Source organism: Echinops telfairi, unplaced genomic scaffold (genome assembly GCF_000313985.2).
Source record: "Echinops telfairi isolate 266 unplaced genomic scaffold, ASM31398v2 ScPeMD7_7469;HRSCAF=8507_0, whole genome shotgun sequence".
Classification (NCBI taxonomy): Eukaryota; Metazoa; Chordata; class Mammalia; order Afrosoricida; family Tenrecidae; genus Echinops; species Echinops telfairi.
In genome coordinates, this window is record NW_022111372.1 from 93,949,450 (window position 1) to 93,962,415 (window position 12,966).

General features: G+C 57.3%; 1 protein-coding gene across 2 annotated transcripts in view; it reads left to right on the top strand.

Moving 5' to 3' along the window:
• The first annotated feature begins 3,267 nt into the window (after nt 1-3,267).
• The window catches only part of PCDH1 (protocadherin 1), a 16,191-nt gene continuing 6,492 nt past the window's right edge, over nt 3,268-12,966 (top strand). For both annotated transcript variants that reach the window (XM_004696685.3, XM_045284803.1), the window contains exons 1-2: nt 3,268-4,128; nt 7,597-9,792. In XM_004696685.3, the coding sequence (XP_004696742.1) occupies nt 3,292-4,128; nt 7,597-9,792 (3,033 nt within the window). In that variant the 5' untranslated portion in view covers nt 3,268-3,291. The remainder of the gene's footprint in view (nt 4,129-7,596; nt 9,793-12,966) is intronic.

The following is a 12,966-nucleotide window of genomic DNA, read 5'->3' on the forward strand; positions in this document are numbered from 1 at the left end:
AGAAAGCTGAGTCCTAGACCAGCAGTTGAAACACCAGTGTTTTGGTGTTAGATGCCGTTCAGTGGGTTCCACCTACAACAGAACAACACTGCCCAGCCTCGCGCCATATTCACCATTCCTGGCTGTGCTTGAGCCCATTGTTGCTGCCACCGTGTCAATCCATTCCGAGGGTCTTTCTCTTTTCTGCTGAGCCTTCACTTTACCAAGCATGATGTCCTTCACCAGGGACTGGAGGCAGGGAGATGGCTGCAGCAGGGTTACGCATCCTTGATCTGGAAAGCGTGAGGTGGGGCCATCAGTCACCCCCACATTTCTCCTCTTTGTCAGGCTTAGGGTAAATCCCACAACCCCCACCCCACTAAGACCGCTGCACTGGATTGTCTAGCACAATGATCCCTTGTTGTGTGTGGGGGTGGGGGGCAGGTGTGTAGAGACCCGATAAGGTGCCTTGCAGGGAATGAAGTTCTTGGAGACTGTCCTGGGGTGGTGGTGGGAGTGTTTGGCTTGGGGGCTGAATTGTTCAAATGAACCCTTCTGCCAGGCCCTCCCAGGTAGAGGGGAGGTGGCTGGAGGGTGGATCCAAAGGGCATCAGATAAATTCCTTCTCCCTTTAAAGAGATTAAGATTGCAGCCAGGAACAAACACACAAACTAATCTGATAAAGGCCGAGCACACATTAGATACATTAGTGCTGGGGGGGCGGGGTGGGGGGGCCGTGTTGGTTGCTGATGGGCGGACAATGCATGGGGAAGAGTGTGAGGGGAAGGAGCGGACGTGTCTGACTCCCAGATATTGAGTCTGCCTCTGGTGAGTATTGCTAAATGCTGAACGCACTGCCCTCAGTCCGTTCCGACCCGCAGGGACCCTCTGGGACAGGATAGAACTGCCCCTGTGGGTTTCCGAGACTCTAACTCTTGATGGAAGTAGGAAGCTTTGTCTTTCTCCCAAAGTATTTACTGCGAGTCTATTAAGTACCCCAAAGAGAGGCAGCTTATATTTTACCCCAGCAAGCTCTCAAGGGGGCAAGGGAGCACGGGCATTCAGCCTGACGCTGTGCATTGAGCAGTGTACTAGAGCTGCATCCTGGAGCTGGGCACTGGGCTCCCAGTGCTGGGCTCCCGGATGAAGGAGTAAACAAAGCCCAACAGGCCTGGTCTCCTGCTCACAGTCTTGAAGGGAAGGCAGACAATTAACAAATTATTTCCAAATAGCTACCTAATTACAATTGTGCTAAGTGCTTTGAGGGATCATTTGTGGAGTAGCCAGAGTGTGCTAGGCCTCTAGTCCCTCTCATTCCCGCTCCCTATAAAACAGGCAGGGCTCTACTCTTTGGCAGCTCCAGGACACTGAGGCTCCCCATCCTTTGCTCTGGGAGTCAAGTGGGCGGCTGGGGTTCCCCAGGCCGTCTGAGGCCGTTGTCTTCATCCGCTGTGCCAACCAAACTGAGAGAACAACCCAACAAAAGGAACCGCTGAAAGCCATTGGGTTAGAACCCTAGTCAGCTCCATGTGTGTCCCGGATGCCTCAGAGTGCCCAGTAAGGGACTGTCGAATCTTTGTGAATACCTCCGAGGTGTCCTGCTTTATGACGGTGTGCTGGTTGGGGGGCGGGGTGTGCCAGGGAATGGGTGTTCAGAAGGCCTGCCCTTTCCTTAGGAGGCTGGGCGTCTGCCCAGAGAGACGAACACAGGAAGAGGTGTATAATATCGGAGCTGAACAACACGGGCGGGCCGGGTCCCAGGCACCCGGTGATTCATTGCCATGGGACTGGGCCAGACAATAAGTGGCTGTGAGTTGGAGGAAGGAGAGGTCACTCACCGTGGGCTGGAGAATTCTGGGGACCCAGCATCCACCTTCCGTAGGGTGGGTATGGTCACTGACAGCACCTGGACTGGTATCATGGGTGCTGGTGGAGAGTTGTGGGGAGGGGGGTACAGACAGCTTGAGCCCTCAGCTAAAAATGGAGAGGTTGCCCGGCTTAGCAAGGTGAGCTGGGAGGGAGTCCCGATATCAGGGTAGTAGCGGGCGGTCAAGCTGGGGAGAGAGGCTGGAAGAAGTGGTTGCTGAGGTGACGGTTGGGTGTGGTTTGTGGATGGCTAGGGCTCTATCTGGGGTGATTTGGGTGGGCTGGGAGAGTCAGATTTGAGAAGTGGAAGGGAAGGAGGGCCAGGGAGGGGCCAAGCGTGAGGCAGGGGCCAGATCTCTGTGAAGAGAGAGGTCAAATAGGAGCTAGGTGTTAATCAAAAGACCATACATAGGGAGTGTGAGTGGGGCGGGGTGGGATGGGGGGAGGCTGTGGGTGTCACTGGCAGCTCTGTCCCAGTTAGACCCACTGGGCTCCTAGTTGCCAATGACAGGCTAGGGCAGCTCCTAGTGTCAGTTCCGGGGCCAGTCAGTCCTGACCACAGTCCTGACCCCAATCTTGACCTCTGCTCCCTTCTCCCACATACCTGCTCATGGTGCTCCTCCCCTCATCACAAGAGGGGAGGGAGGGGATAGTTGCTGTGGGAACTGTGCGCATGTGTATCTGGGGGAGGAGGGAGAGCCACCATGCACTGCTTGGCCCTAACCTTACTTAGTGGTTACTCCAGGTTGGCCCATCATGGCAGGTGAAGAGCACTGGGCATGGTGGGGGGTTGTCAGAGATTGTAGAGTCTGATTTCACCACTCACATGTACTGACTTAGAATCTCAGGAGGAAGAGAAATGAGCCATCTTCCCCTCTCCTGCAGCAACCCCCCCCCCACCGCCCGCTCCCCCCCCACCCCCGCCTCCCCAGGACAGTGATGCTGCTGGGGGAATGAGAAGGGTCACTTGTGTGTCTGTTCTACAGAATGTGTGTGTGTGGGGGGGTGTCAGCAGGGGTGGGGGTGGAGAGTGCTCCCAGTGAGGGGGCCTCTAGCCCTCCCCTCCCTCTTCCCTATCTCAGTATCAGGGTAATTACCATGGGTGACTAAGGCGGGCTGCTGGTGGGAAGGTGTTGGGCAGAGCAGGGAGGGAGAGGGGCTGGGACTGAGAAACGTCAGGTGGGGAAGGGCGTTCCTTGGGCGGGAGCCACTCTGGACCTGTTCCGGGCCTCTGACCTGCTCCTCCAGCTGGGGCAGACGCAGCTGCTACACCCAGGTGTGGGTGAGACTCGGGTTCCAAGCGCTGGCCCAAGACTGAGCTCTCTGGGGGAACAGCTTGGACGCAGGTGGGAGAGGGAGAGTGGGCGGCTGGGTTCTTCTCCTGGCTGACAGCGTCTGTCTTGCCTCTTTCTCCGTGCAGCCCTCCTGACTCTGCAGCCTGCCAGGATGGGGCCCCCGAGGTCCAGCCCAGGGCCTGGGGGGCAACGATGGCTGCTGCCCCCTGTGCTGCTGGCGCTGCTGCTCCTGCTGGCCCCATCCCCAGGTCACGCCACACGGGTGGTGTACAAGGTGCCCGAGGAGCAGCCGCCCAACACCCTCATTGGGAGCCTCGCGGCTGACTACGGTCTTCCCGACGTGGGCCACCTCTACAAATTAGAGGTCGGTGCCCCGTACCTGCGGGTGGAAGGCAAGACGGGCGACATCTTCACCACCGAGACCTCCATTGACCGGGAGGGGCTCCGGGAGTGTCAGAACCAGCTCCCCGGGGAGCCCTGTATCCTGGAGTTTGAGGTGTCGATCACGGACCTGGTGCAGAATGGCAGTCCCCGGCTGCTGGAGGGCCAGATCGAGGTGCTGGACATCAATGACAACACCCCCAACTTCGCCTCGCCGGTCATCACACTGGCCATCCCCGAGAACACCAACATCGGCTCACTCTTCTCCATTCCCCTGGCCTCGGACCGGGATGCTGGCCCCAACGGCGTGGCCTCCTATGAGCTGCAGGCCGGGCCCGAGGCCCAGGAGCTGTTTGGGCTACAGGTAGCAGAGGACCAGGAGGAGAAGCAGCCGCAGCTCATCGTCATGGGCAACCTGGATCGGGAGCGCTGGGACTCCTATGACCTCACCATCAAGGTGCAGGACGGTGGCAGCCCCCCGCGGGCCAGCAGCGCCCTGCTGCGGGTCACTGTGCTCGACACCAATGACAACGCCCCCAAGTTCGAACGGCCCTCATATGAGGCCGAGCTGTCTGAGAATAGCCCCATTGGCCACTCCGTCATCCAGGTAAGAGGCCCTTCTTCCAACGGTCAGGGTGACCCACCTTTAGAAAAGGGAGCCCACCCCAACCAGGTGTGAGGGTACCTTTCATTCAGGGGAAAAGCTGCAAATGACACCCCTTCCCGAACCCCAGCCGCATGAGACCTCCCTGTACCCCCACCCCCCACCCCCAGCCCCTCCGTTGTCCCTGGCAGGTGAACTTATTTTCTTCTATTGAGCTCTTAGGTGACAGAGACACAACATAGGAATAGCACCCTCTTACACCCCACCCCCTGGCAGACTTAGTGGGGAGGGGAATTCTGAGCCATGAACCCCCTTCCCAGTTCCAGTGAGCCTCCGGTGAGCTGAATCCGAGTAGACTTTCTCCAGAGACCAAAGCCCCTTCCCACCTGCCAGAGCTTTTCCTGCAGCCAGATGAGATTTTCCTTACGCTGGAGGCCGGAGCCTCCCGTTGCCCCTCCCTGACAGTCATCTGGGACCCATGTAGCGATTGATTCCGATGTCTCCTCCCCTAGGAGGAGCCTGAAGCGCTAGGGGGTGTAAGGAGCTGGGCACAGGTGGGTGGGGGCAGTTGTCTCTCTGTAGAAGTTCTCAGAGAGAAGCCTCCATGGGAACTGCCCTAGGGGCTGGACAACTCGGTGGGGCCGGGGCCTGGGAGGGAGGGAAGAAAGCGTCCCTGCAGACAGGTGGGCGTATCTCCCGCTGTCATCGGGGGCTGGCCTCCTGCCAGCCCCCGCTCCTTTCTCCTTCCCCATGGGCTGAAGCAGCCTCAGCCTTTGATGTATGTGCTGGAGCTGAGGAGGCCTGGCCTGGCCTAGGCACCGTTACTTGTTTGGGGAAGCTGGCCCGAGTGCTGGAGCTGACAAGGAATTGGGTAGCAGCTTCAGAATCCTTCTGGAGGAGTCTGGAACCTGGAAAATGGGCCCAGAAAGAGTAGGGAGACCATCAGGAATGGCCAGTGTTAACAGCCTCGGTACCAGGCCCAGGAAATCTGAACACTAGCAGGTGTGTGATATAGTGTGGTCCCCACAGGACAAGGAAGCATCACACACACACACACACACACACACACACACACACACACACCTTTTACAGATGGACAACTGAGCCCCTGGAGATAGAGAAACTTGTCTGAGATCACACCGAGTGCGTGGGCCCCAATCCTCCCTTTGCCAGTCCCCGTAGTCTGTTCAGAGGTGATGTGCTCAACGGCTACATGGCCTTCCAGGGGGATAAAGCAGCAGAGCGAGCAGGACAGGGGTGACATTGAGAGGCTGCCCAGGGCTGAAAGGCAGGGTGGGGGAGTAGAGGCACAGGCAGAACTGTGGACAAGAGGGAAACAGACAGGAACTAAGAGCCAGAGAGATGAGGCAGGTGAGGCAGACACAATGAGAAAGACAAGTAATGCTGATCACAGACAGTGGGTGGGGTGGGAAAGGGGAGGAGAAGAGAGGAGAAATTGTTAGGATTTGAAATTTCACTGGTCCGAGCAAAAAACCCCAGGGTGTCTGGGAAGCCCCCTACCTAGAGGTCACCACCAGAGAAAAAAGACCCTGGCAGGTGTAAGTAGTGTTCTCCTCCCCATGGGAAAGGAGAGATACCAACTAATGTGCCCGAGGACCTACGAAGTGCCCGACTGTTAGACTGATTTTTTTGCCAACAGACAAAGGGATGGGTGGATGGATAACGACGAAACCAGTTGCCAGAAGTCGATGCTGACAAGCCCATGTGGATGCAGGGTAGAACTGCACTCCATGGGGTTTCCGAGGGCTGGTTTTTCAGAAGTAGATTACCAGGCCTTTCTTCCGAGATGTTCCTGAGTGGTGTTAGCCATTTGCCACTGGCACCACCCAGGGCTTCTGTCCCAGGTGGTGAACGAGAGAGTAAATGCTATTTGGGGGTCACTCCAGTGGCATACTGGGTGACACACGAGGCCGAGAACCACAAAGTCACCAGTTCAAACCCACCAGCCAATCGATCACGGAGAGAAACATAAGTCTGCTCCGAGTCAGAATGGACTCATTGGCGGTGGGTTTGGTTAGGGATTTTATGTACCAAGGAGCCCTGGTGGCTCTGTAGTTAAACACTCAGCTGTTCACTCAAAAGCCAGACCCACCAGCCACTTTGTGGGAAAAAGAGGTCACTCTCTATTTCTATAACCTGGAAACCCTAGGGGCAGTTCTTCTTCTTCCCCCCACCCCTCACTCTGTCTTAGCAGGTGGCTGTGAGTCAGAATCAACTGGACAACACTGGGAGTTTTGCTTTGGGTTTTCTGTGTGCCCCACAGTGTGAGGCATTGTTTTGCCTTGTTTTGTTTTTCTGTATTATCCCATTCAACCCTCACCACAACCTTGTGTGGAGTGCATACTGCTATTGTTTTCATTCGAGGTGTGAAGCTTGGGAAGGTTAAAAATAGCTGGCTCAAGGTCACAGACTAAGTTGGGGAATGATGGAGCTAGGCTTTGGTCCCCACAGGTCTCTGCCAAATTATGCCTGCCCCTCTTTCTTCCCATGCCACCGCCACCACAGCCTGTGCGACTGTGCCCGAACCCCACTCCTCCTGTTTTCACCTGACCCATGCACCTCCTGCTCATATTCCCACCTGCTTCCTGTTGCTCCGTTGCCACCCATGTTTGTGTATGGAGCTGGGCCTAGTGCGCGTCGGCATTGGCGTGGGAGGGCGTGCCCACTGCAAAGGGACAGACAGTTCATTGTTTGACGCTGGGAGCCCAGCCCGCTGCTAGCCGGCTCTGTGGCCTGCACCCACCCCTCCCTCCTGTCCTGGGGCTTGGGCTGAATTCCTCATGTTGGTGCCTGTTGGGGCCTCGCCAGGTGGGAGGGAAGGAGCTATTGAAACAGGTTTCCCCGGTTTGACCGAGGAGCAGCAGCTGGGGCCAAGGCCTGGCAGGTGGACTCTCTCTGACCCACATCCCTACCTGGCTGCTTTCAGGAGAAATTCCCTCACCTGTGGCCTCTACGTGGTTGTGTAGTTGTCTACTCATGTATGCAAACACACACATGCACAAACACACACACCTTCCCTCAAAGTCACACATACACGCATGTTTACACGCATGTATGCATGTTACACACATAGTTGTGCGCATAAGCACCATCTCTGCTGCTCACACCATCCCTCTTCTTAAGAAGGGCATGGATGTTTAATGGGATAGAAGGGCTCCCTTCATTGTTGCTCGTGTTGCATCCCCATCCCCATATTCCAGGGACTCTCACAGGAATGACCAGGAGAACTTATCCCATCTCCTGTTGTCACCTGTAATACTATTAGGAATTCACAGGCTGCACTGGAGCTCTTCAGGAAAATGGATTAGTCATGCCTGCTAGTGTCTGGATAGATGGATGGGTGGGCTACTTGCAAGAGGGGTACCATATTGCTTCATTGTGCCTGCCATGCTCACTGGAAAGGACATCGGCACCACGTGGTTTTTCTTGTATTTCCCGCCTGTCCTGTAGGTGAAGGCCAATGACTCGGACCAAGGTGCCAATGCAGAGATTGACTACACGTTCCACCAGGCGCCTGAAGTGGTGAGACGCCTGCTGCGTCTGGACAGGAACACTGGGCTGATCACCGTCCAGGGCCCCGTGGACCGCGAGGACCTAAGCACCCTGCGCTTCTCGGTCCTCGCCAAGGACCGAGGGGCCAACCCCAAGAGTGCGCGTGCCCAGGTGGTTGTGACCGTGAAGGACATGAATGACAACGCCCCCACCATTGAGATCCGGGGCATCGGACTGGTGACCCATCAAGACGGGATGGCCAACATCTCCGAGGACGTAGCAGAGGCCACGGCTGTCGCCTTGGTGCAGGTGTCTGACAGAGACGAGGGAGAGAATGCGGCCGTCACCTGTGTGGTGGCTGGTGACGTGCCCTTCCAGCTACGCCAGGCCAGCGAGACGGGCAGTGACAGCAAGAAGAAGTACTTCCTGCAGACCACCACCCCCCTCGACTATGAGAAGGTCAAAGACTACACCATCCAGATTGTGGCCGTGGACTCGGGCAACCCCCCCCTCTCCAGCACCAACTCCCTCAAGGTGCAGGTGGTGGACGTCAATGACAACGCCCCCGTCTTCACTCAGAGCATCACGGAGGTGGCCTTCTCGGAAAACAACAAGCCTGGGGAGATGGTGGCTGAAGTTACCGCCAGCGACGCCGACTCTGGTTCCAACGCCGAGCTGGTCTACTCTCTGGAGCCGGAGCCGGCGGCCAAGGGCCTTTTCTCCATCTCTCCGGAGACGGGGGAGATCCGGGTGAAGACTTCCCTCGATCGGGAACAGAGGGACAGCTACGAGCTGAAGGTGGTGGCCGCCGACCGGGGCAGCCCCAGCCTCCAGGGCACGGCCACCGTGCTCGTCAACGTGCTAGACTGCAATGACAATGACCCCAAGTTCATGCTGAGCGGTTACAACTTCTCGGTGATGGAGAACATGCCGGCCCTGAGCCCGGTGGGCATGGTGACCGTCATTGATGGGGACAAGGGGGAGAATGCCCGGGTGCAGCTCTCGGTGGAGCAAGACAATGGGGACTTCGTGATCCAGAACGGCACGGGCACCATCCTCTCCAGCCTGAGCTTTGATCGGGAGCAGCAGAGCACCTACACCTTCCAGCTGAAGGCAGTCGACGGGGGCGTCCCGCCGCGATCGGCTTACGTTGGGGTCACCATCAACGTGCTGGACGAGAACGACAACGCGCCCTTTATCACTGCCCCGTCCAACACCTCCCACCGGCTGCTGACGCCCCAGACACATCTTGGCGAGATCGTCAGCCAGGTGACGGCCGAGGACATCGACTCTGGGGTCAACGCTGAGCTGGTCTACAGCATCGCCGGGGGCAACCCTTACGGCCTCTTCCAGATCGGGTCGCGCTCCGGGGCCATCACCCTGGAGAAGGAGATCGAGCGGCGCCACCACGGCCTGCACCGCCTGGTGGTGAAGGTCAGCGACCGTGGCAAGCCCCCGCGCTACGGCACGGCCCTGGTCCACCTCTATGTCAACGAGACGCTGACCAACCGCACGTTGCTGGAGACCCTGCTGGGCCACAGCCTGGACACCCCTCTGGATATCGACATTGCCGGGGACCCCGAGTACGAGCGGTCCAAGCAGCGCGGCAACATCCTCTTCGGTGTGGTGGCTGGGGTCGTGGCCGTGGCGTTGCTGATCGCGCTGGCCGTGCTCGTGCGCTACTGCCGGCAGCGGGAGGCCAAGAGCGGCTACCAGGCTGGGAAGAAGGAGACCAAGGACCTGTATGCGCCCAAGCCCAGCGGCAAAGCCTCCAAGGGAAGCAAAAGCAAAGGCAAGAAGAGCAAGTCCCCCAAGCCCGTGAAGCCAGTGGAGGATGAGGAGGAGGCCGGACTGCAGAAATCCCTCAAGTTCAACCTGATGAGCGACGCCCCTGGGGACAGTCCCCGCATCCACCTGCCCCTCAACTACCCACCGGGCAGTCCCGACCTGGGGCGCCACTACCGCTCTAACTCCCCACTGCCGTCCATCCAGCTGCAGCCCCAGTCACCCTCCGCCTCCAAGAAGCACCAGGTGGTGCAGGACCTGCCGCCTGCCAACACATTTGTGGGCACAGGGGACACCACTTCCACGGGCTCTGAGCAGTACTCCGACTACAGCTACCGCACCAACCCCCCCAAATACCCCAGCAAGCAGGTAGGCCATCCTTTGCGGCTCAGCACGCCCCGGCCCCCACCCCATCCCTACCACGGGGCCATCTGGACTGAGGTGTGGGAGTGAGGGAGCAGGTGGGTAGCGTCTGCCACCCTCAGCAGTTTGTGTGGGAACCATAGACCGCAGTGCTGGGGCCTTGGTCATGACCCTGCTGCCTCACCCAGGCCGGAAGGGTCAGGCTGAGTGAAAACTTAAGAGAAGGTGGGCTCTGGGTTTCCTCCTCCCTGCGTCCTCCCACACCCCCAAAAGGTCTGTGACTTGTCAGACCCTGGGGCCCTGGTCCAGCTGCTAAAGTCTTAACTGTTAGGGCCAAGAAGCAGCTGGGCAGAAGGATCTAGAAGCAGAAGTGGGAGAGAGAAGTGGGGAAGAAGTTTACTCCAAAGAAGCGTCTTTGTTCCAGACTAGCCATAGCTGCATCGTAGAGCAGAATGGAGACAGGAGACCCCCGGGGTCCTGGTGGGTAACTGGGGAGGGGGCGGGTCTGTTGGGGGAGGGAGAACCTCCCACATCTGTGCCTTTTCTGTGTTTTGTCTGTTAACCTCTTCCCCACCTCCGGATTCCTGGGGCTGAGCCCCAGAGTCCCTCAGCCCCAGCCCCTAAACTTGCTTGTCCCTTGCAATAAAGTTCTTTATTTTTGGAGTTTCTGTTTCTTATTTTTCTGGAACTGAGAGAAGAAGTGAGAGAGACTGGAAACAGCCCTTTGTCCTGCCTCAACCTCTTCATCCCATCTCCTACCCCTCCCCGCTCCCAGGCTTGCCCACTCCACCCTGGCCCTACCTTAACTTCCCATCTCCTCATCCACCCCCGGAGCCGTACTTGGAGAAAGTGCCCTCCGATCGGTCTTCAGCAGATGTCTGAACCCTGTCCCCATGCCCCACAGCCTGAGACCTTCTCCCTAACAGAGGGATGGGTGCAGGCCTTGCCCTTCCTCCACTGGCTGTGACTTGATACCTCCAACCTGCCCAAGTTGGGTAGGCCCTGACAGACCTTAGACTAGGGTGGCTGGTAGGGGTGGAGTTCAGTCTGCCCGCCCCAGGAGAAGGCAGAGGGCCTCTTGATTATACCAACCACCTTCCCTCCGGACAAGATCTTTCCCCCAAGTCCCTTTCCCACCCAACACCCAACAATTAGCTGGCCCTGCCCTGTCTCCCCATCCTGATCACCAGCCTGGCTTCAGGGAGGGAGGGTCCAGGGAAGGAGAGAAGACTCTCAGGTTCTTTAGATTGACCTGCTCGGAGCCCCTCCCAACTGCGGTCAAGGAGCCCCTGATCTGCATCCTACCTTTGCTGCCACCTCCCTCCCCTTCCTTCATCTCCTTGCTCTAGTTCACCCTAGGTTGCTAGCGCTCTCTCTCTCTCCATCTCTCACTTCTGGCTCTCCTGGACTGCCCTGCCTCTGGCTGTGCTGGGGAGGGGCTTGGGCTAAAACTTGGGTGAGAGGCCTCCGGTCCTGAGGGAGTCTCCAAGGCCGGAGGCAACCCATCTCCATGGTGACTGGAAAGGCTAGAGACTCCCTGGAGGTCCAAGGCGCCAGCTTCCTCCTCTGATTATATGTATAGACTCCCTAATGCCTCAAGGGTACCCCCCAAATAAGAATTTCTGGGGGCTTAGGAGGAGCAGGTGTCGGGGAGGGAGGTTACCTCTAGTTGCGTGTCCTTCCTCCTGGACAAATGCAGCACCTCCTGGGAGAGCTCCAGCCACTCCTGTCCGTCCTCTGTTGCTCTGCTTCTCGGCACTACTGCCTCCTGTGCGCTGTTCCCTTTGGCGCCTTGATTGCTTTCTTTCCCAGGGTCCAGGGATTTTCTTTTTCCCTACTGGACCTAATCCGACCCCTCCCCAGAACCGCACTGAATACCTGCGGCAACATTTGGACCCCCTCAATCCGCAACATCTGTTCTCATCATCTGTGTTCCCACCGGGTGCTCAGCATGGTACTAGGCCCTGAAGAAACAAGCGGTTGTATTCGTGTCAAGCCAAACGAGGGCAAAGATGAGCTCGCTGAGAAGCCCGGTGCTGAGCGTGAAGAGGGCCATCAATAGGTTTGCCCATCTTCTCTCAAACAACTACCCCTTTGTTTCCTTATGGGTCCTTAGCAGTTGCAAGTACGGCGCTCAGCGCTTTATTCTAAGTAACTCGTTTAATTCAGAACTTTTTTCGGGTCATGATCGCCGATCATTTTATAGAAGTGAAAACTTGAGTCTCAGTTGTCCAAGGCCATCGATGATGCCAGAATGCAAGCACAGCCTGGGAAATCTGGTTTCCAGAGCCTGCTCGGATGACCTTGTGAGCTGAATCCAAGGGGCTATGTAATGAGGGTAGATTTGGCAGTCGGGTCCTCCCTCTTTGGAGATTGAAGATCATTGCATAGAAAAGGCTCTGTGATGTCCTGCTATATAGATATACATGTAAGCAGGGGTGAGGGGAACCTACTGATCATTGTATAAACCAGTATTTCCCAAGTATATTTCATCCTTGAGCAGAGCCTTGGTGGCGTAGTGGTTATGCAGCAAGGTCAGCAGTTCAAAACCACCAGCCGTTCCTCAGGAGAAAGACAGAGCTTTCTACTCCCATTAAAGAGTTTCAGGCTCCGAAACACCCAGGGGCAGTTCCACCCTGCCCGGTAGGTCTCTGTGAGGAGGCACAGTCCTGGCACGCCTCTGAGAGGTTGCCGGTTCGGTTCCAGACCACGACAATGAAGCCAGTGTCGCAGTAAGGCATGTCGCAGGCGTTTGGGGCTTTCCCAGCGCATATAAACGTTAGCGTGCACACCCCACTGTAGTCTGTGAACTGCGGAATAGCAGTATGAAAACGTTTTGAAATATTGTGAGTTTACCAAAAGGAGACACAAAGTGGCACATACTATTGTATTGGGAGAGGGAAAAAATGGTGCCAGTGAGCTTGCCCCAAGCAGAGCTGCCACACCCATTCCACCTGTAAAAAGGGCAGTGTCTGCGCACCACCAGCAAGCTCAGTGCACTGGAGCGAGGGCTGCTGTGTGCAGAAGCCCACGGTCGGATGGGAGGTGGCTGACTGGGAGGAGAATGTGACGTTAAGCCACCTCTTCGACAAGCAGACAGAAGGGGACCCCCACCCCCCGGCCTGGGCTCCCCTGTGAGTGAGTGGGCTGAGACCTGAGGAGTGGCCCAAGGCCCAGGCA